The 25775-nt window shown below is 39.2% G+C and overlaps 7 protein-coding genes across 8 annotated transcripts; 1 reads left to right on the top strand and 6 right to left on the bottom strand.

Annotated features, from left to right (window-relative positions):
* Position 1: 1 nt before the first annotated feature.
* LOC111786431 (putative CoA ligase CCL5) lies at positions 2 to 3604 on the bottom strand. Its single transcript, XM_023666697.2, has 5 exons — positions 2250 to 3604; positions 1671 to 1816; positions 1195 to 1262; positions 548 to 650; positions 2 to 305 (listed from the first exon to the last, which is right to left on the bottom strand). Exons 1-5 carry the CDS (start codon positions 3460 to 3462, stop codon positions 192 to 194), a joined length of 1644 nt encoding a protein of 547 aa, XP_023522465.2. The 5' UTR covers positions 3463 to 3604; the 3' UTR covers positions 2 to 191.
* A 431-nt stretch (positions 3605 to 4035) lies between these two features.
* LOC111786398 (ATP-dependent zinc metalloprotease FTSH, chloroplastic) lies at positions 4036 to 6849 on the top strand. The gene is made up of 5 exons (XM_023666694.2): positions 4036 to 5473; positions 5584 to 5830; positions 5921 to 6104; positions 6295 to 6466; positions 6555 to 6849. Exons 1-5 carry the CDS (start codon positions 4145 to 4147, stop codon positions 6774 to 6776), a joined length of 2154 nt encoding a protein of 717 aa, XP_023522462.2. The 5' UTR covers positions 4036 to 4144; the 3' UTR covers positions 6777 to 6849.
* On the bottom strand, positions 6840 to 10089 carry LOC111786415 (serine/threonine-protein kinase BSK1). The gene is made up of 9 exons (XM_023666695.2): positions 9207 to 10089; positions 8973 to 9108; positions 8713 to 8846; positions 8524 to 8629; positions 8296 to 8381; positions 8026 to 8214; positions 7620 to 7784; positions 7414 to 7527; positions 6840 to 7299 (listed from the first exon to the last, which is right to left on the bottom strand). The coding sequence occupies exons 1-9, from the start codon at positions 9564 to 9566 to the stop codon at positions 7048 to 7050; spliced, it is 1542 nt and encodes a 513-aa protein (XP_023522463.2). The 5' UTR covers positions 9567 to 10089; the 3' UTR covers positions 6840 to 7047.
* A 69-nt stretch (positions 10090 to 10158) lies between these two features.
* Positions 10159 to 11370, bottom strand: LOC111787565 (uncharacterized). The gene has a single exon (XM_023667575.2). It carries the CDS (start codon positions 11368 to 11370, stop codon positions 10477 to 10479), a length of 894 nt encoding a protein of 297 aa, XP_023523343.2. The 3' UTR covers positions 10159 to 10476.
* Positions 11371 to 14774: 3404 nt separating this feature from the next.
* Positions 14775 to 17264, bottom strand: LOC111786385 (uncharacterized). Its single transcript, XM_023666693.2, has 2 exons — positions 16477 to 17264; positions 14775 to 15721 (listed from the first exon to the last, which is right to left on the bottom strand). The coding sequence occupies exons 1-2, from the start codon at positions 17062 to 17064 to the stop codon at positions 14948 to 14950; spliced, it is 1362 nt and encodes a 453-aa protein (XP_023522461.2). The 5' UTR covers positions 17065 to 17264; the 3' UTR covers positions 14775 to 14947.
* A 1193-nt stretch (positions 17265 to 18457) lies between these two features.
* LOC111786365 (O-fucosyltransferase 6) lies at positions 18458 to 23547 on the bottom strand. Of its 2 annotated transcripts, XM_087121646.1 has the most exons (11): positions 23409 to 23547; positions 23086 to 23300; positions 22918 to 22974; positions 22713 to 22803; positions 22297 to 22373; positions 21917 to 22005; positions 21646 to 21829; positions 21232 to 21413; positions 19820 to 19922; positions 19197 to 19531; positions 18458 to 19116 (listed from the first exon to the last, which is right to left on the bottom strand). In XM_087121646.1, exons 2-11 carry the CDS (start codon positions 23242 to 23244, stop codon positions 18657 to 18659), a joined length of 1737 nt encoding a protein of 578 aa, XP_086977772.1. In that variant the 5' UTR covers positions 23245 to 23300; positions 23409 to 23547; the 3' UTR covers positions 18458 to 18656. The 2 variants fall into 2 exon arrangements, with proteins under 2 accessions (XP_086977772.1, XP_023522449.2); XM_023666681.2 differs by having other exon boundaries at positions 23086 to 23443.
* A 176-nt stretch (positions 23548 to 23723) lies between these two features.
* On the bottom strand, positions 23724 to 25662 carry LOC111786356 (butanoate--CoA ligase AAE1). The gene is made up of 2 exons (XM_023666658.2): positions 25450 to 25662; positions 23724 to 25248 (listed from the first exon to the last, which is right to left on the bottom strand). The coding sequence occupies exons 1-2, from the start codon at positions 25645 to 25647 to the stop codon at positions 23779 to 23781; spliced, it is 1668 nt and encodes a 555-aa protein (XP_023522426.2). The 5' UTR covers positions 25648 to 25662; the 3' UTR covers positions 23724 to 23778.
* Between the last annotated feature and the right edge of the window lie 113 nt (positions 25663 to 25775).

Here is a 25775-nt window from a genome sequence, read left to right as displayed (position 1 = left end):
GTAAAATTTAGAAATCCAGATTTATTGAATAATAAAAAATAAAAATTAAAAAAAGTAAATGCAGCCGACAGACAGAATATCAAAACGACAGCGTCCGAATCAGCATTATAACCCTTTGCCTTGCATATGCGAGCCATTAAAAGCAACTCCGCGGTATCATCAACGGTCCAGATTCTTCCAAGGCAGATGATTCAGAGTCTAGAGGTTGCAAGCTTTATGAGATCCTTTCTCAAAATCTTACCGGACGGATTTTTGGGAATGGAATCCACAAAAGCCACCCGCCGGATTCTCTTGTACGGCGCCACCTGTACAAGCACACGTGGACCCCTTCTCAGCTTATGATTATAGAGTTGACGACATAAAACAATAATAATAATAATAATTAACCATTTTTAAAATAATAGAAAATTTATTTCTACTAATTAAACAAACTTAATTAATTAGATTATAATTTTTTTAATTTAGACCAAATATTGTTAAAATAGTATGAAATTTATTTATAAAATCTATGTTCCAAATTTTACACCGACTGATATCAAATACTGACCTGTTTTGCCACGAATTGCATTACATCTTCATGTGAAATGTCACTTCCACCCTTTCTTACCACGTAAGCCATTGGATACTGCCCAACCTCCTTGTCTGGAAAACTGGAATTATAAAAGAAAAAAAAAAGACTTATTAAAAATCATATACTTCAAATTAAATTGACAATATTGTGAAACCTTTTAATATAATAAAGACACTAGTAATCCTTGGAATAAATCGTTTATAATGAAATATTTATCAAAAATATTAAATTCAAAGCCTAATTGTGTTGTTTTGTTGATTAAGACATGGTGAGTAAATAAAAATACAATATAGGGATAGAAATGTAATTTTGTCCACTCCTTGCTTCTTTTTAAACAGCGAATGAAAACCATGGATGGGATAATAAAATATCGCATCCTGCTGGCCCACTGCCTTTTGAAGGATAATTTTTTTTATTTATTTAATAGTTAAAGGAGGCTTTTATCTATTCTAATGGTTTGAGATATTTTGGTATTCATCACGTGATCAATATAAAAAGTGTATTTGGATCTAAAATTATTTCTTTTTTTTTATTAAAGTTTTCATACCACTAAGTTTTTTTCTTTTTTTTTAATAGAAAAATCTAAACAATTTTTATTAAAAATAAGAATTTTGAGAACTTACGGGATCACAGCTGCATCAGAGATATTAGGATGTGTGAGTAATAACGCCTCTAATTCGGCTGGAGGCACCTGAACGTCAATATTAAATAAACAAAAAATCAATAAAATTAATCATTAAAAAAGTGATGCGAATAAATACATTTTCAATAATTTTTCATTGATTGATCGTTTATCTAGAGATATCCATAAAGTTATGATGCCCATGAGCTTCTTAAGATTCCCATGGTGAGAGAAAGGTATATCGACCTTTTTACCCTTCATTTTTCTAAAAAAATGTCAAATCAATATAAATTAACTTATTTTACAAAATAGCATATAAATGAAAGAAAAAAAAGATTAATTTAAGGCAAAAATGTCATATAAACTCAAATTATGTTAAATTAATATATAAATTATCTAAAAATAATAATTTTTTATGGGGTGGTTTTACTTTTAAAAATGTAGTGATTTTTAGAAAGAAAATCCATGTAAAATTACCTGATAACCCTTGTATTTGATGAGTTCTTTGAGCCTATCAACCACAAAAATAAAACCATCTTGATCGATGTAGCACAGATCGCCCGTTCTCAACCATCCCTTTGAGTCGAGCGTTGAGGCTGTGGCCTCCACATTACCAAAATACCCTACAAAAACCAATGTAAAAAAAAAAATAATAATAATAATAAATAAAACTGTTTAGTAAAATTTATTTTATCAAATTGAAGGAATAAATTGGGAAAATTTGTAGAATTAATGAAATACTATACACTGGTTAAATAATGAAATACTATAAATTTGTTGATATTTAATAAAAAAAATAAAAATATATGGTTTGCGAATTAAATTTATAAATTATATATATTTGAGGATGCATCGCACTATTGTTAAAATAATAGATTAATTTTAAAAAAAATACCATATGATCCTGAATTATTTTTTAAAAAGAAACACGTTATTGTTAAAAATTATTTATATAAGATAAAATCATTGTCTTAAGGATTATTCTTTAAATTAAGGAAATTAATTAACGCTGATATTCTTTGACTCGACACATGTCGCCATTGACCAAATTCTTACCTTTCATAACGGTGGGTCCTCTGAGCCAAAGCTCTCCGGTCCGGTTCACGGGCAGAGCCTCGCCAGTTTCCGGGTCAACAATCATTGCCTCAGTGCTCGGAGACAAAAGCCCCGCCGTGCCATACCGGCGGCTCTCCTCCAGAGAATCAGTGGAAGCTCCTATTCCGGTGGACTCCGTCAACCCATACCCCTGAAGAATCGCAACATTCGGATATTTCTCAACAAAACCCTCAATGACCTCCTTCCCCAGCGGCGCTCCGCCGGACAACGCCGTGTGCAAGGAGCTCAAATCGTACTTGCCCTTTATCTGCTCGGCGGCGTTCACTAGCGCCACTAGAATCGGGGGCACAAGTGGCAGATACGTTGCCCTGTACTTCTCAATCGCAGACAACATCTCATGAATTTCGAATTTGGACAAGACGATGATCGTGGATCCTGAAGACAGCAGCCCCGTCGCGAAGGCCACGAGTCCATAGATATGAAACATCGGAACCGTACAGATAAAAGTCCCTTCCCCTTCGCTTAATCTGAACCTCGTCACGACCACTTGAACCATCGCAATTAAATTTTTATGAGACGACACTACGCCCTTGCTCGCCCCTGTCGTTCCAGACGAATAAAGCAGAGTCGCTGTGTCGTTTTGCTCAACCCGTTCTTTGATTCTACTCTCACTGGGTTTTTTCCTCATCATTTCGTTCAACGTGGACACGATTTTGACTGAGGGGGTTTGAATTTCGCCGTCAATAAGGACGATTGGCAATTTGGAGCTGGCGATTTTGGGGAGTAATTGTTGGGTTGTGAAAGCTAAAATGGGTTTTGAATCGGCGATCTGCTTGGCGATTTCTTGGGGAGTATTGAGGGGATTTGTGGTGGTGATGATGGCGCCGATGGACATGACGGCGAGGCAAATGATGGGGAAGAAAATGGAGTTAGGGGAGAGGAGGAGGACGACGTGGCCTTTTCGGATTCCCATGTCGGAGAGAGCAGAGGCGACGGAATCGACGGCTTCCCAGAGGTGGGAATAGGTTATGTGTTGGCCGGTGGTGGCGTCGATGAGGGCGATTTTGCCGTTGTGAGGGCGGGAAGAGATGAAGGTCGTCGCATCGAGTGATTGGTTCGGGGGGAGAGGGATTGGGTGGCGCTTGCTGTGGAAGATTTTGGTGGATTTGCAGAACCCGCTCCTAGGATCTATTTCGCCGCCGTGTTCCGCCATCTGGTTGCCGGAGAAAAGGGAACTTTGTAACTGAGCTTTGAGATTGATTTTGGTAGTGGGGGATTGAGTCGGAGTTGGCTTGTATAGAAGCTGTGGAGCCGCCGTCGTTGACGGGCCAAACTTTTTCTGAAAACAATAATAATAATACTAATATGTTCTAACTTGTTTCCTTTTAAATTGAAATAATAATTTAATTTCGTTCAGTATCCCGACAAAAAAAAAAAAATGTTGCCAAAAATCAGGAAATATTAAAGTTCGTTCGTTTTTTGGATTTTTCTTTTTTTAGGCCGAGTGTAGTTTTTATCCATATTTGTGATTCGAATATAACTGGGCCGAAGGAAAAGCCCATTCACTGATATGGGCGGTTATTAGATGGGCCGAAAGAAAAGCCCATTCACTTATCATGGCCCAGTTTGGAGCCCATTTTATCAGCTTTCGGGTCGAAGTAAGATGCCACGAGGGATATTTGGTAAAAAGAAGTAATTGGATTTTGAAGCATACACGTGGATGAGACGCTAACGCTGCTTGAATCTATGGCGCGGATTCGAAGATGAAATCCCGACCCATTTCCCTTCACATTATCAAACAAGAAGAAAGTGGATGCAATTTCTCCGTTACTCTCTTATAAACGCTCTTTTCAGCAGATTGAATTGAAGAAATCCTCTGAGATTTTGTAAGAATTATGGCTTCCTCCGCCACTAATCTGCTTCTATCTTCATCCTTCTTCGGAACGAGTACCTTAATTTCTCCTCCGACTCCGAAAACCACCAGATCGACGACACATTTGTCTTTCATTTCGAAGAGAAAGGTTGTTGTTACGCGAAGCATTCTTAGCGAGAAGCCCAATTCTGAACACTTGAAATCGATTTCATCGCAAGCTACTTTGGCTGCCCTAATCTTCTCTTCGATTGCGCCACAAGCTTTGGCGGTGGATGACGCTAGCCCTCCGCCTCCTCCTCCTCCTCCGGTGATTGAAGCTCAAGCGGTGAGTCCCAGTACTTCAACTTCCTCGCCCTTCTCTCAGAATGTTCTTCTTACTGCTCCGAAACCTCAATCTCAATCGGTTTCGGACCTTCCCGAAGGTACTCAATGGCGGTACAGTGAATTCTTGAATGCGGTGAAGAAGGGGAAGGTGGAACGAGTTAGGTTTAGTAAAGACGGCTCTGTGCTTCAGCTCACTGCCATCGATGGCCGTCGTGCCTCTGTGATTGTCCCCAATGACCCTGATCTTATCGACATTCTTGCTATGAATGGTGTTGATATTTCTGTTTCTGAAGGCGATACTGGAAATGGGTTGTTCAGTTTCATTGGTAATTTGTTGTTCCCGATTTTGGCTTTTGCTGGATTGTTCTTTCTCTTCCGCCGTGCTCAGGGCGGCCCTGGCGGTCCCGGTGGACTAGGTGGGCCCATGGATTTTGGAAGATCGAAATCCAAGTTCCAAGAAGTGCCTGAAACTGGAGTGACTTTTGCTGATGTTGCTGGAGCTGATCAAGCTAAGCTTGAATTACAGGAAGTGGTTGATTTCTTGAAGAACCCTGACAAGTACACAGCTCTTGGAGCTAAAATCCCAAAAGGTTGTCTCCTTGTTGGACCGCCCGGTACTGGAAAAACTCTTCTGGCTCGGGCTGTGGCCGGTGAGGCTGGTGTGCCATTCTTCTCGTGTGCTGCCTCAGAGTTTGTAGAGCTGTTTGTTGGTGTGGGTGCTTCGAGAGTGCGAGATTTGTTTGACAAGGCCAAGTCCAAAGCTCCTTGCATTGTGTTCATTGATGAGATTGACGCTGTGGGGAGACAGAGAGGGGCAGGTCTTGGAGGTGGGAATGACGAGAGAGAGCAAACAATCAATCAGCTCTTGACTGAGATGGATGGCTTTTCTGGTAATTCCGGTGTCATCGTGTTGGCTGCTACAAACAGACCAGATGTTCTTGATTCAGCACTGTTACGGCCCGGTAGGTTTGACAGGCAAGTCACTGTCGACCGTCCTGATGTTGCCGGGCGGGTTAAGATTCTTCAGGTCAGTGCATTGGAAACTCTTCTTGGTTTAAGTTCAAAGAAATTGTAATAGTTTCTGGGTTTGAGCTAATAAGTCACTTAGGCTATTGTTGTGAAATTGATGTGTTGCAGGTGCACTCAAGAGGGAAGGCCCTTGCTAAAGATGTTGACTTCGAAAAGATAGCAAGGAGAACCCCTGGCTTCACTGGAGCTGATCTGCAAAACTTGATGAACGAAGCAGCCATTCTTGCAGCCCGGCGCGATCTTAAGGAAATCAGCAAAGATGAGATATCAGATGCTCTTGAAAGGATAATTGCAGGGCCAGAAAAGAAGAATGCCGTTGTCTCGGATGAGAAGAAGAAATTAGTTGCATACCATGGTATATTATATTGATCATCATTGTTCTGTGAACTTCAATTCTCTAGCTTTTTTAAATTTATTAACAGTTCATTTTGTTTTCCAAATGCAGAGGCAGGGCATGCTCTTGTTGGTGCGTTGATGCCAGAATATGATCCCGTGGCGAAGATATCGATTATTCCTCGAGGCCAAGCTGGTGGACTTACCTTTTTCGCTCCAAGTGAAGAGAGGCTCGAGTCTGGATTGTACAGCAGAAGCTACCTGGAGAATCAGATGGCTGTTGCCCTTGGAGGAAGGTATATATCATTCATTCAAACCATCCGTGTGATGACCCTAATATTTGATTGTCTGGCATATTACTCATCAGTCTTTTATGACTAACTTTTACAAGTATCAAATCATTCTTTTACTTCAATCTGTAGCCGATTGTTGTAGTGTTGAGTTATTTAGAGCTTATACTCAATTTGTATTCAATGGCTATTGCAGAGTGGCTGAGGAGGTGATATTCGGAGACGACAACGTGACAACGGGTGCATCGAACGACTTCATGCAAGTTTCTCGAGTAGCAAGACAAATGGTTGAGAGGTTTGGATTCAGTAAAAAGATTGGACAAATTGCGATTGGTGGACCGGGCGGAAATCCGTTCTTAGGTCAACAGGTATGCTCTAATACCGTCACTGAATTCAGAGGTTACCTTCATATTTTGACGGACTGACTTGTAATGAATATTTTTATTTAACTTGCAGATGTCATCCCAGAAAGATTACTCCATGGCAACTGCAGATGTTGTGGATGCAGAGGTTAGGGAATTGGTAGAGAAGGCATATTCAAGAGCTAAGCAGATTATCACGACCCACATTGACATTCTTCACAAGCTTGCACAACTCCTTATCGAGAAAGAAACCGTGGACGGGGAAGAGTTCATGAGCCTCTTCATCGATGGAAAGGCCGAGTTATATGTTGCTTAGAATACAGATATTGACACGGCATTGTATTATAAACGTTAAACACACAGATGAATCAACTAATCATTTCACAAAATTGCATACTACTTAATTGATAACTTACAGATCCCATGGTATGCCGTTTTGCCTGATATCATCCCCACTGTTTTGTTACAACTTAGAACAAGAAGAAGAAGAAGAAGAAGAAGAAGAAGAAGAAGAAGATGGAAGTAGAAAAGGAGTTATAGATATTTAAAAAAAAAAATAGACCTAAGAACTTGAGAGAGTTGAATATTCAATACGCTCTGCCTCTATGCCTTTTCTTCTCTAATGTGCATGCTTCATTCAGCATGTCAACCGCATCCTTTGGCATTCCAAGCTTAACAAGGGCAACAGCCTGCAAGTAAAATGCAACGTGCCACTCAGGGTGAATCAATTGTGCTTGCATTGCATCTCTAAGTGCAAAGTCTGGCTGATCACACAGCAGATGACAAATACTTCTACGTGCGTAGACTGTTGGAGAAAGTACATTGCCCACATCAATGAACTGCATGCACATAATACCATGAACAATAGGGTCAATCTTTGAGCACAGAGCAACACAAAAATCACTATCATCCAAATGTTCTGTATTTTCATGGTCACGAGATATATAGCTCACCGTAGTATAGCCATCTATTGCACCTTCAAAATCTTTATCTCGAAATGCGATGTCGCCTCGCTTGCGTGCCTCCAACATGTCTCTTATCTGTTGCGTCCATTCTTGGAAGGAAAGCTGCATAAACCCATATGGAGAGGGAAAATTTTAGCATTTAAGAACTATGAACATTCGAAGTGGGAAAAATGTCAGCCATAGAGCTGGTTTACTTCGTAGGATCCATCATCGTCTTTATAGTGTGACAGTAGCAAAAGCTGATGAATGGCTGTAAGGTCCACTCGAGCACAAGCATCACCCATTTGAGATAGAGGCTGTTGCGACACCAACGGTATTCGCTCTTGTTTTGGGATGCCCAGCATTTCATATGATGGAATCTATAAGCAAGAATTTATCACTTTAGAAGCTAGAATACTGACTAAACTGGAAAATTTTGCGGTCCTCAAAACAGAGCAAGCAAGAAAGCAAGCAAATTCTCCAAAATGAACATGAACCAGGGCCTGCAGAATCTACAGTTCATCAGCATCTAGTTGGTAAATGAAAACTACAAAGACATGAACTCATAACATCTAATCACGCACCAACAAAAGTCCTCAAGATCAAAAGGGAAGCGCTTACATCACACTTGTTTTGGAGGGGGACGAGTGCTGCAACAAGTTCTTTAATACTTGGTCGATCCATTGGCTCATATTGCAAGCACTGTGAAGCAAGCTCAAACACTAAAGTCGCCTCTTCAGTTGAAAACTTCCCCTCCAAATGTGAGTCCATCAACAGACTAATGTGTTTACCTCCTATCATATCAAGTGCCTGCATACAAGCCGAGTAGTTGCTATTGACATTCATAACATATCTCAAGAACCCCAAATTCTTTGATCAAAGCGTACGTACTTGATTTGGAGGGACATGCTTTCCACTAAGAAGATCTAACAGGATAGTCCCAAAGCTATAGATAACGCTTTCAGGAATTACAGTTCCTGAAATAAGCACCCAATTATGACAGTGAATCAATCCGAAACAATGGAAAAGTAGATGATCACAAGCTTGTTGGTTTCCTTTAAACTTTGGCATGGATATCATAAATAGAAGAGGAAAAAAAAGCAGAAGAGGTTGAAGCACCATCTTTTAGATACTCTGGAGGTGTATAGGCAAGATTAGTGCTGTAGCTCTTCCCATCCATGCTGTTTTTCATCAACCCGAAACACGATAGCCGAGGATCGCCGTCCTGCAAAATCTCTACAAATCAACACAGCAAGACAATATGATCATAATAAAAAAAGGGGGGTTGTTTGTTTATTGACACTACACCTCGTCAAATAGAACTCTGTCTGCATTCAAGTCGTGGTATAATGGACGTGCTGCTTGACTGCAATATTCTAGTGCTTCAGCAATGTATAGAGCAACTCTTAAACGCATTGCCCACTCAATGGTTTGTTTCTCCCCTGTCGATGAAAGAAACAAAACATTGCATTCATTATCCAAGTTCTAAGGATCCACAGCCAGAATTTCATTATTTTAGTCATTGAAGATTTGAAGAACAAGAAGAACAAACACAGATTGAAAGTTACAGTGGAATAAGTGCTTTGCAAGGGTGCAATTGGGCATGTATTCCGCAACAAGCAGCCTTTCGTCGCCCTCGCAGCAAAACCCGATTAAATTGGCGAGTCTTTTGTTTCTCAATTTCCCCACACCATATGCTTCCGCCTGAATCAGAGTTCATCGATAACAGCATAAGCAAATATGGATTAAGACACCAAATCAGAACCCTAGAAATTTGAGAAAGATGAACAAAGCGTGCTTACGGCAAACTGTTTGGCGTCCGGCCACGCAGCTTTGCTGAATTTTTTAACAGCAATACACCCTAGGTTATTCTCTGTCTGGAGACGCCCCCTGTAAACGACATTAGAAGCTTTATCGCAGATTTCCGATACAATATGATCGGAGCTGAAGTTGTTAGTCGCCGCCTTGAGGTCGGCGAAGGAAAACTCAAGGAACGAGGGCGCGCAATCACCCGTCGGCGGGGCGGCTTCTACTTCATTCTGATGGTGGTGGTTCTGGTGAATAGAATTATTGGCATGGGCATGGGGATGGGCATGGCCACGGCCATCGTCATCGGCAGAAGGTTTTTTCAGTTGAAGTAAGGAAGATAGGCAACAGCCCATAACTCACTCGATTCGACTCTAACCTGCAATCGGAACTCGAATTTTCAGTCGGAAATGAAAACCAGAAGCGGGCGGAGGAATGTTGAGAGAGCGGTTTGAAATGGAATTTCTAGAAAATGCGCTCGTTGGCTTGTGAAGAAGGTAGAGAAACGGAGCTAATTTCTGCAGGTTCATCGTGGTGTGATTGCCGTCGTTGTCTCCTCGGTGGCTCATTCTGTTTCTGTTTCTTCTGTTCACTCCCAGCGGCTAACAGAGGCATCGTCTTCTTGGATTCTTCTGCAAATGCGTTGTCGTAAGAGAAAATGGTACCAACATTCGTTGTAACTTCCCTTCTATTCCTTCATTAAAACAACTATGTTCGTTGCAACGGAACACAGCTTTCTCCTTTTCTTCTTCAATTTCATCTTCAATTTTAGTTTACATTAATCTCTGTGTTCCTCTTTCTAATAATATCATCCTCTAACCTTTCCCATATTTCTAAGTGCTGATCGAATGATAATGACTAAAACAAGAACCATATTCATACCCAAAAAAAAAAAAAAAAAAGATTTTGTAATTTAATTAATCCACTGTGCATGCAACTTGACCAACAAGAGTGGAGCAGACGTGTCGAAAACTCCTTATGAAATAAAGTTAATATTTAAAGATTAGTATGGATCATTATCCACTAATTTTCATAAGAACAATGAATGAAATAGACAAATCAAATCATCACTTCCTATAATGGGATGGTCATCAAAACCAGATCAACCGTACAACACACACCGTATAATTCTATGTGTATATTTTTTTTTCTAAATTAGATTTGTTTGATTTTTCACCACTTTTTTGTTTTTCAATCTCTCGTTTTCCTCGATAAAATCATGTGGATATTTAATTAGTATAGTAATTTCGTGTATAAAAAATTCCCTTATTTTTCCGATGCTTGTTGCTGTGACAGAGCGTTTAGCAGCGAAACTCTGGCACTGATCAAACTCCTGAATACCTTCTGGCTTCGAGTTTCAATGTCGCTAAACCAATCCTCTGAATCTCTCATCTTCTTCATCGCCTTTTCCGTTTCTTCTTTTCCTTTCTTCTTTAATTCTCTCAATTTCTCAGATCCGATTTCTCTGAACTCTCGAATCCCTTTCTCCTCCTCCGCTGATTTCTTTGAAAGGCGATCCAATCCTGTCCACGCCCATGGCTTCCTAGTCGAGAACGATTCTGCGATTCCGTTGAGTAGCGCGAGAGAAACCGCCGTCGTCACTCCGACGACTTCTTCGATCACGGAGGCAAGATCGGCGGCGGTGGTGCCTTGTTCCGCCGTTCTAATTTTCTTCTGTAAGGTCGAAACCAGTTTCGCCATTTGCCTAGCTAGTCTCTTCCTAGCTTTAACATATAAAGCGATCTTCTCTTCGTCCTTTCTCCTCATCGCGACCTGCGCGGCGGAGTGCTCTTCTTTGAGCGTGAGAATCAAAGTCTGGAAGATTCCGTAAACATCGACGAAGGTTAAGAAATGTTCGAGAAGCTTATTGATCCAGTGCGGCTGGTGGCGGAGAGATTCTTGAGTCTGAGGGAGGTTGAGAACGTCGTCGAGATGGTTGTGGACGGTTTTGAGGCGGTTCAGGCCGTCGCATATCCAGGCGGCGGTTCGGGAATCCAAACTGAGCGACCAGGATTTGAGATTGGCGATCTCATCCTTGAGTTGGAAAATCAAGGGGTGCGATCTACAGGGGAGACTGATGGAACGGACGTGATGAGAGAGGGCGGGCTTGGGCGGAGACTTGTTTGGAAAAGAGAAGGATCGCCGGAAAACGCCGACCATGGCTGTGATTTTGATGAGAGCGGAGTGAGGATTTAGGACTTTTGGTGAGGAAAAAGGGAAGGGATTTTTTGAAGTATATAAAGGGGAGCGGAGAAGGCGTGGAATTTGAGAGTGGAGAGAGAGTGAGGTGCACGAGGGAAACCAAAATTTATCAAATGTTCAACTTTTTTTTCTTCTTTTTCTGCGGTTAATTAACTTAAATTAACCTTTATGTTTTTACTCAAATCTATTCTATTTGATTATTAAATTTAACTTTTAATTTTGTATTTAATAAATTTATAATTTTATATATATATATATATATATATATATATATATATTTTTTTTTTTTTTTTACAATAATGGTTGATAAAAACTTAAAAGAATTGATGTTAAAATTTATACCAATATTTTTAGGTTATTCATCTTCGCTCGTTTAGTTTTAAGCAATTCTATGTTCGATGACTTCATACAAAGTTCTCTAGAACATATGTGAAGTAATGAAAAAATATGCTAAAGTGACTCGTATCAATCTAATGTTGAAATGTTGTCATGTGTGGGAGAATGTCAGGTCATAAGGTGTTGAATCCTGATTCCAAATTCTTATTTGAATTTTGATTAGAAATATGCGACAAATGTCTTTTTTTCGTTGAATCATATTTATTTACCAACCAATCATTTTAGAATCCTTACCGCTTGTATTACTAAAATTTAGTGGTTACAAATTTATTTAATTTAATTTAAAAAAAATGAATCTATTCATATTAAATAACGGCGGCTTCTAAAACTTTAGGATGTAATTTAATTTCATTGGTGATGTTTTATTAAATCGAAAATATAAAAGCCACCTGAATAAAAAGTTTTAGCCTCCAAGAAAAAAAAAAAGTATTTTGTCTTTTGTTCTGGGTGGGGAAAGGGGACTGGATCCGCGAATAAGTTCAAAATGAAGATGGAAGGCATAGGGCGGCCAATCACGTAGCAGCACGGAGGCGGTTGTTTTCTACCGTTCTCGTTGGGAGGGACACCACGTGGCTTGACACGCTGGAAGGTCTACTTTGCGGGCCCCATCTACGGCTGCCCTCATTTATTTTTTAAACCAGAATAATATACTAATTACTTCCATTAACAAAATTAATCACCTTAATACAAATATATAATATCTCTTAGCCATGAACTTGTACGGTTATATGAGTAGATTCATCGAAAAACACAAATTTGTTCGAATCATGTCCAATTCGAAAGATACGTTGTCTTTTAACACAATATCGTACATCCTTATTTCGCAACAAGTACAACAGACATTCAAGTTAGACGAAATAGAATTGATTGAGCAGACAACATATACACTTTGTATTAATTAAATCTCTAAAAACTTAAACCAAATAATAAATATTTTGTGTGCATTAAATTGAAAAACTATTGAAATGAATGGCATGAATTTCAACTATATGATAACATTAAAGAAGAACAGATTCAGCCATGAATGAACACAGTGGAAATTGCCAATTCTTTGAGTAGCAAAAATAATGGTAATGGTTATGTAAATCAATTATATATATATATATATATATATTGTTTATTTATTTATTTGAGTCCCCTCTGTGTCTTTAATTTGGTATGCTCTCCCTTTTACATACCATACCAAGGAATAATAAAATTAAAAATTTAATTATATTATAATTGACTGTACCACTTCTTAATAATTCACTTTTATTTATGTTTTGTCCAAATCATGCATCCTAACCATTCTAACAAGGTCATTTTCATGTAAATTATACTAAATTAGAACCAAAAATTCTAAGAATAAAATAACATTTATTTTTAAAAATCAATCAATCATAATCGCCCACCAAACAACACAAGGAATCTAATAACTAGAAGTGGCCTCCAAAACGTGACCGTATTCAATATAAAATATATATATATATATATATATATAGTTTTGCAAAAGAAAATAATTAAAAAATAGTTTATTATAATAAAATGAAAATTTGTTATCCTAACCGCCCAAGCCAAAAAAAAAAAAAAAAAAAGTACTGATTCTATTAAATAACTCTAAAAAAGTACTGACTTCTATTATGAACTTGAGCTCTTACTAATTGTTTAGAACCAGACACCGGACGCTGTGTCAGTAAGTATGCTAGCTCCAAAGGTGTGGATGGTGAAATTCTACATTGGTTTGAGAGTAAAATGAAACATTCCTCCATAGTATACATGTTTTAAAATTGTAAGACTGATAACGATATGTAACGGACCAAATCAACAATATCTACTAATTATAAGATTAGGCGGTTGCCGTAACCGCTTAAAATGAATATTGAAAGGGCGGCTTAGATCCATTCCCCCTCTCTAGTGCCCTTTGCCTTTGCTAAAAGACCCTTAAACTAACTCTCCTTCTCTGTCTAGCTGTCTCCACGAATTTTGGGGTATCATTCCAAAAGTTCCATAAATTAATATTAATTTGTTGATTCTTTCATCCATAATGCATTTCAGATTAACATTAATTAAATTATTAAAATGTGTCTTATGACGTGGCACCTTGTTTTGCCTTTCATTTTTTTAAAATTTAAATCCACACCAACATGGATCACATTATTACTTTTATGATAATAATAATAATAATATCATTGTACTTTCTCTATAAATATTAGAAAAATAAACTGACCTCTAGAGTTCCATCAATGGGCCTTAACTATCAATCCCTGGCCCATGTGTAAACATGAAATTATCGGCCCAGCCCATTGGTTATAAATGAAACGAGAGGTAACGAACTCATGACGTGGCACGTGGGATGAAATGCGTTTTTCAAAAAACTGCCGCGAACGTTTATTTGACACGTGGCTTCTAATTAAACTCAATTTAAAAGTAGGGAACCAACGATTTAGGGCAATAGGATTTTGAATCAGAGCAGAAAGACGGGGAGCGAGCAGCAGAGGCGAGAGGAAACGAAGATGGAGAAAGAACCGCCGCCCCGATGTAGCCATTGACGGAAAGTGTTTACGTCGGAGGAATGTAGAAGAAACCTGCGATCGACACGCAGAGCGCCGACGGACCAGTTGAGACCGGAATGAAGACGAAGCATGCATCTCCGGCAACGGAGACATAGGAATCACCGGCTAGTCGCATTTCCGGTAGCCTGCCAGGTTCGTCGCTGCCGATTGCGTTTTGTATTTAGTAATGGCAAAAGGTAATTCGTGTCTTTTTATTGGATCTTTTCTTTACTCGATAACGCCTCGTTTCGGATTAAATCGGTATTCCCAAGAGATTTAGTAGATAATTTAGCAAAAAGAAAGGGTTTAATTTATGATTGGTTGCGAGTCACAGAATTAGTTTAATTAATGTTGTTCCACGTGTGTAATTAAAAGCCTAAGCTATGAGGGAGTTGAAACGAAGTTTGGGTAAAGCCCTTCAGAAATGAAGAACAATAAAGAAACTAATTTATGAATTAATTGGGAATTATAACTAAATATAAGACATTAATTACAGACCAAAAGCAAAAAATCAAAAGCCAACCAACCAACAAATTAATCTAATTCGCAAGAAAATTTCGTATGATCTTCTCCTAATAATAAAGCATGAAGCTGTGAATTTAATTGTACTAACCTTTCAAGCTCCCGACCCTACAAATAACCTCCGCCGCCGGAGCTTCCCAAATCCCACTTCGTCTTTTCATTTCACTGAATCCGTCACTACACTCACTCATCTTCATCTTCTGTATTCTCCAACTCGCATCCGCCATTTCTTCCCCAACCAGATCCTCATATAACTTTTCCCATCCCATTTCCCAATCTCCACGGGCATCGCACAGACCCATACTCCCATTTTCCCAATCCGTCCAGCTCCATCCTCTGTCCAATGAACCCATCACCTTTTCCACGCACTCACCCTCACATATTACCTTGCACGGCCTGCATTTTGTCCCGCTCAGCGGCCCTGGACTCGACATTGCCGCTACCGGAACTCCAAATCCCCGCGGCGGAAAATTGTACTGCCGCTCCGTCACTATACAGAACGGTAACCGTTTCGTCACAAATGGAACTCCTCCGGTGGTCAGCTGTTCCTTGAAGGCGGTTTCCGAGTTCAGTTGCCGGAGTCCGGCGGCGTCCAGTTTCGGAATTAGAGCGAGGCGTGAGAGAGCGACGGTGGAGGTGTTGAGATCTCCGACGCCGAGCCGGTCGTTGAGTCCGCCGTACGAGGATCCTGGCGGCACGACGTACTGTCCGGAGACGAAGTTATCGGGTCGGAGCGGAGCGTTCCAGAACCCGTCGACCCGAGTCCGAACAATCCAATCGTAGGTGAAATTGTTGAGTTCTTGGTACGTCCGGATCATTGTCAGGCATCCTTCTACCAAATTGAAATACTGCAAAAGCCCCTGCGAAAGAAACACATCCATTCACATTTAGTAGGGGCATTATCGTACTTTTCACTTAAAAAGTACACAAACTGGGGCACATCCAGTGCATGACAATTACGTCCTCCATGTATTCGTTTACTTTATATAAATTTTTGATAAATTGGTTACATACAAATCGAAATATGTATTAAGAGGGTATTAAACTTCTTAATCCAATGATTTGTTCATATGAACATAAAATGGAAAATAAAAAAACCTATTATAGCAATATATTTGAAATAAATGGAAAAATGAGCTTTTATTATTAATAAATATATAAATTTGAATGAGAAATTGAACATGCAAATATAATAAGAAATTCAGTAAAGCTCCTAAACATAAAACTGGAATTATGTGATTACATATGGGGGTTATGTTTTGAATTTAATTCAGGAAATTAGTGCTATTAATAAAACGTTTTTGTTTGACCTTAGTTTCCTTTATTTCTAAATTTCTTATGAAATACTAAAAGCGACCAACTATTTTTTATTCTATTCTTCGGTTGATTTGACGAAGAAAGAGAAGGAATGAATTCAAAGGGAAGCAAAGGTTTTAAGATTTATAAAATCAAGCAAAAAATAAAGGAGAGAAAAAAAAAAAAAAAAAAAAAGTTAGTTACAGATACAACATCCGCCTCTCATCTTCTTCCTAACAGCCACCTAATCGAATAACGCTTCAACCTAAAATTTGACCAAAAATTTCAAAACGTTTTACAGATCGATAGACCAAAGAACCTGGATTCCGTTGGGCGAGTTCGCCGCCGTCAGAAGCCGGACTTGCGACTCCGTCTCCGGAATCGGTTTCGGCTTGAAGATTTTCACGGCGGCCAGTTTCGGCGCTGCTCTCAAGTACGATAACTTGAACGAGTTCCGGTCTAGCGGACTGTGTAGAAACAAATCCGCATTCGGATACTCCTTCAGAATATTCTCCATAATCGACGGTCCGGTTACCTCGAATCTCCTCGCTCCGCCGACTAAACACACCGCCATTTTCGATTTCTGTAACTCCGCCTTCTTCTTTCTCCACTTACGAGCCTCGGCGGACTCCTCCGCCTCTACGGCTCCTCTGGGAGGCTTACTCGGAGGAAGACCAAACGAAGAATCATCAGTTCGATGATTCGATTCGTGAGGCTGTTGAAACGAGGCGCCGATGATGAAGGATCGAAGCGGGGCGAGAGAGGAAAAAGGAATCGCAGGAACGGTTGAGACGGAGAAAAAGGCGATGAGAGAGAGAGGAGTTAGGACTAGAAAAAGGAGACGCCAATCGACATCGGTAGCCCACCTTCGAAACGCCATGGCGATTTTCTTACGGCTTTTGAGCATGGAAGAGCAGTGGCATATGGAAGAAAGTGAAGGAAATCAATGGCGGAATTTGGTGACTGAAATCCGTGTTTTCATTTGGAAGGAAATCGGTTAGGTCAGGCATTGGAAGAAGATGGGACCGACTTTTTGCGTGAATGAAACGTACGATATTCAAATATGAATCGGGACGCAAAGGTAATTTACATCCCATTCATTAAACATTAATAATATTTAAATGTTTTTTTTTTTTTTTTTTTTTCCTTTGCCATGAAAATAAGATACGACGCTTTAATGAAAATTGAATTTGCCTAATATGATTTTATTATTATTATTATTTGTCAATTATCTAAGATATTATTTTACATAATTAACTTGTTTAAGGAGGCCTCATTTTTATATATTATTAAACGTAAATATAAATATATGATTGATTTAAATTCAATTTTCCAAATTTTGGTAATATCATTAATTTATTGCTATTTTTAGTTTAAAAAATTAGATTTTTTTTTTTTTTTTTTTTTTTTTTTTTTTGTCAACCCTCTCAGTATAATTTTGAATACATATGGGTACGGCGTCGTTTCTGGAATAGAAATTATTATTATTATTATATTGCAAATTGACCTAAAAGTTAACTTAAAATCAACTGCAATGACTAATTTTTAAAAATGAGTTAATTATATTAATTAAGTATGATTAATCATCTAACCTATCATTTGGTAGGTCAACTGATAATCTCAATATGCTACAAAACTAACTTAATTTCCTTGATGGTTTTGATTTATTAAACCTGTTGGACTATTTACCATTTTTTCCAATAAAAATGTGGGAGAGAAAGGTAGAAGGACGTGTTGAAAATTAAGCAAAGGCTGCTTAGAATGATCTTTTGTAGAATTTTAAAATTGACTTTCAAGAATTTTATTTTCTTAGTCACTTGTTTGAATGTTTTTTTTTTCTTTCCATTTTTACCCTTCCAAATTTTAGATACTACAAGCACAAAATATAACATGTATTTATTTATTTATTTTTTTTTTCTAATTTGATAAAATATCGAAAAATATTTAGTAAAGATAAAAAATAAATAAAAATAAATAAAAAGAAGAGGATATCCTCTGTTTTGAAATTAGGTTGTTAAGATTAGTTTCTATTTAAGGCAAAAAAGATTTATATTAAAAAAAAAAAAAAAAAACAAGAAAAATGAAGAAAAAAAATGTATTAATAAATAAATGATTTTCTAAAAATAATTAGGATAAACTATCGTTTGGTTGTTAAGATAGTGTTATTGGTAAAAATGTATTTTGAAATTAATTAATTTACCTCCCACGCAGCTTAGGAAGCAACGACACCGAGTCGACAAAACCAAAGGCAATGCAACTCCAGCATTGTGGGCACCGTTTTTGTTTTCTTGTTTTTAAGGTTAAGAGTCCAACCACACCACTTTAATTGAGATACTCAAATTGTTACAAGAAAGTGTTGAAACCAAGGGCGATATCTTTTGGCCCTACATGGGGTTGTTATATACACTGCACTAAAATCAACGGCTCTTGTTGAATCAAACAATTTCTCGGTGAAAATAAAGGTTAGTAAAGTACTCACTTGAGTAAGGATCAGCTCGTTTAGTCCGACAGAATCTCTTCCAATTCCAAACTTGGCTCCTCATAGTTACTTCCCTCATATTCCACACTTGTGTTGAACGGATCTTTATCTTGGAACTCAACTTGTTCTTCCTCTTCTTCTGAGTCCGGCCATTCTGGCTCATAATCATTGTTTTGGTTGTCGCCTACTGTCGCAGCCTCGTCTCTTCTTCTTCTTCTTCTTCGTGTCGTATCATGTTTTCTGGGTCCTGAATTATCAGACTTGACATGAAACCCGGCCTCTTCACATATACAAGGCGATGGGTTTTCATGAAATTCACCCCTGCCAGGCCGCATCTCATTTGGCTCCCCCATGAAGCCTCTCTGATATGTTCTTACTCTGGAGGAAAATGCTCCCCATGTCATGTTGGCTCTGTTCATGAACAACCTATACAGTTTTTTGGCATTTGGACGAATGGTAGGCTTGTGTCCGAAGTATCTTCTGAAATAGAATTGAATTTTACAAAATTATTCATCACATAGATATATATATTTATTTTGTTGAAGAGGGAAATTCCGCACCTTCTTCCAGCCAGTATTCTTGCCATATTTCCATTATTGTTGGTGACAAATACATCACTCTCGTCGCAGACAATAAAGTCGAGCGCAGCCATGCGAGAGGAATATGAAGAAAATTTTTCCAATTCCTGTTTGGAAGCTATGGTTTCTTTGGAATAGAAATTAGGAAAAAGGGCTTTGAGAGGGGCTAGCGTCTCTTCCCCTCCATATACTTCACCAGATGCCACATAGATATGGACGTCCTGCCCATATCCCAGCGCTCTCAGCATCAAACCAACCTCTTCTGGAGTCAGTGGGCATTTTCCATGCCTCCTTTCCTTCTCAGGATTGCTGACTTGCTGAAATAAATTCAAAGCAGCGTTACTTTAGTTGCCAGCTTATGTTTGAATTACCACAAAGAAAATAGATCCATCTAAATGTCAGGCAGTATACAGATCTGAGACAATTTCTTGCTTGTACATGAATTAACTATATTCCCCAAATAAGGATTAACTATATGCCAAACCAATCCCACGACCTCATTCAAACAACAAAAGCCACTGGGCTGGTTGACGTCACTACAATTGACTTGCAAATATTGGTCATAAGCACTGGATTTCTGTACATAATTAAAACTAGAGCCTTACATGTAATGTTTTCCATCGCCTTCGAATTTTTCCGAGTTCTCTCCTTTCCTTTTCACCTCCACCGTAATAGCAACCAGAGAATGCTAGCATATCTGGTTCAAACCTATGGTAATACACAAATGGCAGGATTAAAATCACAATTGACGCCCCAATACTACGACAAGCCTCAGTACGCATTGCACGGCTTGGAATCAAGAGTAAACAAATTTTTATTTCTGATAAGAACCAAACTTTTATAGAGAAAAGAAAGAAAGAATACAAGGGCATACAACAAATCAAACTCGCAAAAGGAAACTAACTAAACGGAGTTCCAATCAAGTAAAATAAGACCTAACGAATAATTACAAAAGGTGTTCATTTACTGATGGCCAGAAAGGAATATAGAATCTGATAAGGTATCAAACATCACAAAGGGACCTTTTGCTTCCTCAAAAGATTCCATTATTCCTCTCACCTCATAACCCCCATAAAATAGCACAAACTCGAGAAAAGTCACAATCTAATGGCAAATGATCAAGATCTTCCTCCACCTTCCAACACATAGCGCAATAAAAAGGCCCAACCAACTAGAAAATCTTAAGAACCTATCTAAGGTTTTAATCCTTCTATGGACAACCAACCAAACAAAGAACTAAACCTTCTTAGGAACTTTCACCTTCCACAAACTCCAAAACAGAGACTCCAAAATGCAGACTCTCAAACCAAAGTTGGATCTGCCAAAAAATCAAAGAATGAACTACAAGAGAAACCCCGAGGGCCTATTCACCACCCAATTATCCTCCCAAAAATAAGTATCCCTCCCATCCCCCACGGAGCACTAACCAAACAAGAGAAAAAGGGGCTCTCAGATGAGATTTTTTTCCATGGATTTGTGCAAGTGTCTTTAACCCCACTCCAAAGGATGAAGACCGTATTTAGCCAGTAGGCCTTTGTTTAGATTCCTTGAGTTCAGTAACTCTAACACCACCCCCCAAAGTTATAGGCTTTCCCACAGCCCACAAAGAGTAAACAAATAATTACTCTACAATACCATATGCACATTGGAATTTAGAATCTTCACTCAGACTAGGAGATTTATTTGTTTACAGAGCCATTTTGATGGCATTAGCATGTGTAAAAGAAATTGAATGATTGTAAATAATCTTTCTAAAATTGAATGTGTTTCTATGCAAGAATATAGGTAAATAAGCCAGCACAAAAAAAAAATGTAATTAATTTCATCAAAGCAACATCTGATGAATTATTAAAATCTGTAGTTCATTTACTAAATAAATCATTTGAGAACAGTACACCTGTGAAACAAGGGTACGCTATAATAACCAACCAATCAACAGAAAAGACCAGCAATTGTCCATAACAGTTCCACAATGACAACTACGATAATTTAGGACCATGGGTTTATCACCACGTACCTGAGGTGCAAAGCAATGTAATGCTTGCTTCTTGCCCGCATTCGATGGACCAATTTTTCACCCATTTTCTCTATTGAGTCTGTGAATTTCAAGGCATGGTAGTTAACTCTGCATCTCAGTTTCTGTAAATCTGTCTCCAACTTGTTTGCTAGTCTATAATCGAACTTGGAGAGCTGAATAGCCTGACACATTCTGAATACTTCTGAGTATATAATTACAAATTAATATAAACATGAGACATAGCAAATGCACAAGAATGAGAAGTTACAGATTCACTGTAAAAAAATTCTAAGAAAAGCATGCAATGGAAACATGTATAAGAAATCAATGCTTGCATTGATAATTGAAAACCGAACAATAACAAAAGTTGCATGTCCATATGGTCAAATGGGTTGTAGAGAACGGAGAACTTACATGCCTTTTCAAAAGAACAGGTAAGACACGGTTCTGATAACATCTTTCACTACATTTCCTGGGGACACGCATTGAGTGAGCATTCCATGTTTTCCTGCCCCTTTTTGGCAGATGATGAATTATTTTCACATCTTTTGACAGGAATGATATAAACCAATCAACATTGAAGATCTCTGAAAAGTTGCTGTCAAGAAACAACAAACACGTATCAGAAATCTAGCAAGGATAACTAAAAGCAGAAGTTGCTTTTATTTTATAAAATGTTATCAACCTGGAATCCTTCCAAAAGGACTTTTGATCAAGCTTAGGCACAATAAGGGTGGCATTTAATATGCGTGCTGCAACAACTGCATCTGTTATCTGCTAGCAGGAGCTTTAGTCAGCTTGAAAATAACCAGAAGAAAAGAAATCAAATCAATTTTTGCACCAAAAGGATAGGCAATAACACAATTATCTTAGAGCTTTGAGAGAGGGCATTGCAACTATGGAAGGTCTACTGATACACAACTAATACGGTAATGGCCAACAGCTCCATGGCATGTGCATATTATGGCCACCCACCACACATCAAATTCAACCAACCATTTTCCAAGTGAAAAGCAATGCAAATACAAAATCCTCAACAAGAAAAATGCAAGCCAGTGACATTACCCCAGTTCTTTGTTGATTTAAACCTCCACTAGTTGCAATCAGCAAATAACGATTCGGATGAGTAATGGCATTAGCTTCTGCAGCAATGTGGAAAAATATAAGTTCTTCTGCTTCTCGAGCAAAAATTAAAAAGCGAATACGATGCGAGCTCTGTACAACCAGGTTTAACATGAATTCAATCTCTCTCGCTATATTTTCAAGATGGATAAAAATTTTAGAAATATAAAAGCCCGGAAACACCAGCATTTAGGAAAATTAATTTGGGTATCTAATCATCTCTAAATCTACAGAAGAAAATACTGTAACTTAATTGCTTCCGATTGCCAAACCGATAACAAAACTAAACCTCTGAATTCAACTAAACCCATATTAAATAGCAGAGTGTGGGAGGAGCTTGGAATTTCTGGGAAACATACTCCGGAACTTGTTGCTAGCATTACTGCATCCAGAGTAGAACTTCGCATTTCTGGAAGTCCAAAGATCACGGCCGGATCTAGCTCCATTGCGCTGGTTACAACAGGAAGACAATCACGTCACAAGAAAACAAGATCTGTTAGCTCCGGCATCAACTAGCAGAAACAGTATAAGACACTCAAGTGGGAAAATCGAGAAAACCCTAACCGGAACGCGAAAATGCGCAACTCCAATCGCCTTGTCGGAAGCAGCATTGAACTGAACCTATTGCACGAAACGAAATTCAGCAAATAGAATCTAACAAAAAAAAAAAAAAAAAAAAAAAAAAAAAAATCAATAACAGACAAGAAATACAAAGAGGGAGGGGATAGCTACCGGAGGAATGCGGCGGGTATGATCGGAAACATTGGGAGAAGGAGCAAGAAAAGAGAGAAGTGCAAAGAAAAGAAGCAGGGCACCGAAAATGGACGAAATGAAAGGGATCAAGAATCTAAACCGATTATAATAGTGGTTGCGGCGCCGCTGAAAAGCCATAGCTCCTGGTGACAGTAACCACCGAAGCTCCTGACTCTCCGTATCGGTGCTCCACTCTGATTGGGAAGGAGGAAAATGACCTGAAGAAAATGAGAAGAAGAAAAAAAAAAGGAAAAGTGGATCTCTGTGAGCTACGGGTCCAGCAAAGGCTGAAGAACCATCACCTTTTTTATATTTCTGAAAAAGAACACTCGGATGCCGACAATGGAATCGCAGACATCAAATATATAGCTCATCGTGGATTCATTGGAGAGCTTTGGTCGGAGCTGGCGGGCCCGTTTTCCTTTATTGGTTATTATTTTGGATAATAATTGAAATTGGGTGTGGATTGTTTTTAGGGGCTAAATTAGGATAATCATTGTTGGGTGGGAACAGCTCAGTGAACCAAATCTTTCAGTCTGTCTTCACCCATATTAAGATCCATTCATAAATTTAAATCAACTTATTCTCATAAACCTTAAATAAAGATTATATTGGTGGGTGGGTTTATTACAGACTTTTATTTCTTCTAATTCATTCTCATCTTTCACTAATTTATTTAGTCGACCTCTTTGTGGTGAGGCTGCCCATCGCCTTCGCCTCCTCCTTCAGCTTGAACTTCTGAATTTTCCCAGTCGAAGTCTTCGGCAAATCTCTGAATACAACGCTTCTTGGAGCCATGTAATGAGGTAAATTGTCTCTGCAAAACTTGATGATCTCTTCTTCAGAAGCACTACGCCCATCCTTGAGCTTCACAAAAGCACATGGCGTTTCGCCCCAGTGATCATCCGGGCGTCCCACAATGGCAGCTTCAAGAACTGATGGGTGACTGAAAAGCGCCGACTCAACTTCAATCGAGCTGATGTTTTCTCCCCCAGAAATTATGATGTCCTTTGATCGATCCTTCAATTCGATGTAACCATCAGGGTGCCTGACCCCCAAGTCCCCTGTTCGAAACCATCCGCCACTGAAAGCTTCCTCTGTGGCTTTAAGATCTTTGAAATATCCACTCATCACAGTGTTGCCTCTGAGCATAACCTCCCCTATGGTTTTTCCATCAGCCGGAGCACTTTCCATGGTGATTGGATCCTTTATGTCCACTCCCAGCAGCCCAACATGCTGCAATCCTTGGCGGGATTTCAGCTTTGCTTGCTTATCTTCAGGAAGAGAATCCCATTCAGGTTTCCAACTGCAAACTGTTGCTGGCCCGTGTGTTTCTGTTAAGCCGTATGAATGGACAATAAGGAATCCAAATTCTTTCATTTTGTGGAGTACATGAGAGGCCGGAGGAGCGCCACCAGTCATCACGGTTACAGTCCCCGGAAGCAGCTTCTGTTCGGTAATTGGTGCATTGATGATCATGTTCAACACTGTTGGCGCACCGCCCATGTGAGTGACCTTGTGCTCAGAAATGTTGGCAAAGATATCTCTAGCAGTCACATTTCTTTGGCAGATGTTTGTGCCGCCTTGTGCAGCCACGCCCCAAGTTAAACACCATCCATTGCAGTGAAACATTGGAACAGTCCACAAATACACAGGCATCGAGCACATATTGTTTATAAGGATTGTGGACAGAGTATTGAGATAAGCACCTCTGTGGGAGTAAATCACACCCTTTGGCCTTGATGTTGTGCCTGAAGTATAGTTCAGGGAAATTGGATCATCTTCATCTTGAGGACGTCTGATCTCGAAATCAAGTTTTCCAGTGCCTAAAAGCCTCTCGAACTCTAAATCATCTGAACTGGAGTCGAATCCATTGGTGTAGGAGGATTGCTGATCAGACTCTTTAATGATCACAACGCGAGGCAGCTCTTCCGTCGTCTTGGACATAATTTCGATTGCTCCTTTTACAATATGTAGAAATTGGTAGTCTACAAAAATGATTTTGGCTTCTGAATGTCTCAGCAATGTACAGATCATTGCCGCATCGTGGCGCATGTTGAGGGTGCAAAGAACTGCGCCGGCCATTGGCACAGCAAAATGAAGCTCGTACATCGCTGGAATGTTGGGTGCCAAAGCAGCAACCTAATCGACAGAATCGTATTGCGCCACAAAATTAGATCGAGGAAATGCAATCAGTAATGCTGTTAATCTGCTTCAATAACTTCAATTTCATAATTTCGAATTCTACGTAAACAGCCACATCCAGATATTAACAATCGAAGAGCAGAGGAAAACAAATACATAGAAATGAAGGAAATGGAAGAGTTGAGAATGAATAAATACCACGTCGCGGCGAGAGATCCCGATGTCAACCAGGGCAGAGGCGAGTCTGGTACATCGCTCGAGCGTCTCTGTCCAAGTGTAGCGGACAGTTCCATGGACGAGAGAAAGTCTTTCACCGTAGACGGCGGCGGAGCGCTCCAGGAAGGTGATGGGAGTGAGAGGAGAGTAGTTGGCAGAGCATCGGTGCATTCCGTCCATTGAAATTGCAGACGAGGGAGGGAGGTTGAGAGAGGTAATGGGAGTGTGAAGGTGAAAGGAAGAAGCAAAGCCAATTTGTTGAGTCTCCTTCTCCACACTCTGCAACTTAAATAAGCAGCCGAGAAAGA

Source organism: Cucurbita pepo, chromosome 2 (assembly GCF_057944985.1).
Source record: "Cucurbita pepo subsp. pepo isolate OVF chromosome 2, ASM5794498v1, whole genome shotgun sequence".
In the NCBI taxonomy this organism is placed as follows: domain Eukaryota; kingdom Viridiplantae; phylum Streptophyta; class Magnoliopsida; order Cucurbitales; family Cucurbitaceae; genus Cucurbita; species Cucurbita pepo.
The sequence above is the reverse complement of the archived record's forward strand: the minus strand, read 5'-3'. Positions and strand labels throughout refer to the sequence as shown.

Bases quoted from the DNA above. Each gene is read 5' to 3' on its own strand.
- LOC111786431 (XM_023666697.2), bottom strand. From the start codon at position 3,462: ATGGCGGAACACGGCGGCGAAATAGATCCTAGGAGCGGGTTCTGCAAA. The intron at 1,817-2,249 runs GTAAGAATTTGG...TGGTTTTTGTAG, and splicing joins AGGACCCACCGTTATGAAAG to GGTATTTTGGTAATGTGGAG. The intron at 1,263-1,670 runs GTAATTTTACAT...ATTGACGTTCAG, and splicing joins TCAAATACAAGGGTTATCAG to GTGCCTCCAGCCGAATTAGA.
- LOC111786398 (XM_023666694.2), top strand. From the start codon at position 4,145: ATGGCTTCCTCCGCCACTAATCTGCTTCTATCTTCATCCTTCTTCGGA. The intron at 5,474-5,583 runs GTCAGTGCATTG...GATGTGTTGCAG, and splicing joins GGCGGGTTAAGATTCTTCAG to GTGCACTCAAGAGGGAAGGC. The intron at 6,105-6,294 runs GTATATATCATT...TGGCTATTGCAG, and splicing joins GCTGTTGCCCTTGGAGGAAG to AGTGGCTGAGGAGGTGATAT.
- LOC111786415 (XM_023666695.2), bottom strand. From the start codon at position 9,566: ATGGGCTGTTGCCTATCTTCCTTACTTCAACTGAAAAAACCTTCTGCC. The intron at 8,847-8,972 runs GTAACTTTCAAT...TTTCATCGACAG, and splicing joins TGCAAAGCACTTATTCCACT to GGGAGAAACAAACCATTGAG. The intron at 7,785-8,025 runs GTAAGCGCTTCC...TCTTGCTTATAG, and splicing joins CCCTCCAAAACAAGTGTGAT to ATTCCATCATATGAAATGCT.
- LOC111787565 (XM_023667575.2), bottom strand. From the start codon at position 11,370: ATGGTCGGCGTTTTCCGGCGATCCTTCTCTTTTCCAAACAAGTCTCCG.
- LOC111786385 (XM_023666693.2), bottom strand. From the start codon at position 17,064: ATGCTCAAAAGCCGTAAGAAAATCGCCATGGCGTTTCGAAGGTGGGCT. The intron at 15,722-16,476 runs GTTCTTTGGTCT...TTTCTTTCGCAG, and splicing joins ACTCGCCCAACGGAATCCAG to GGGCTTTTGCAGTATTTCAA.
- LOC111786365 (XM_087121646.1), bottom strand. From the start codon at position 23,244: ATGGCTTTTCAGCGGCGCCGCAACCACTATTATAATCGGTTTAGATTC. The intron at 21,830-21,916 runs GTTGATAACATT...GTTTCTTGACAG, and splicing joins TCCTTTTGGAAGGATTCCAG to CAACTTTTCAGAGATCTTCA. The intron at 19,117-19,196 runs GTGCGGAATTTC...ATTCTATTTCAG, and splicing joins AGAATACTGGCTGGAAGAAG to AAGATACTTCGGACACAAGC.
- LOC111786356 (XM_023666658.2), bottom strand. From the start codon at position 25,647: ATGGACGGAATGCACCGATGCTCTGCCAACTACTCTCCTCTCACTCCC. The intron at 25,249-25,449 runs GTATTTATTCAT...TCTGTCGATTAG, and splicing joins GGATCTCTCGCCGCGACGTG to GTTGCTGCTTTGGCACCCAA.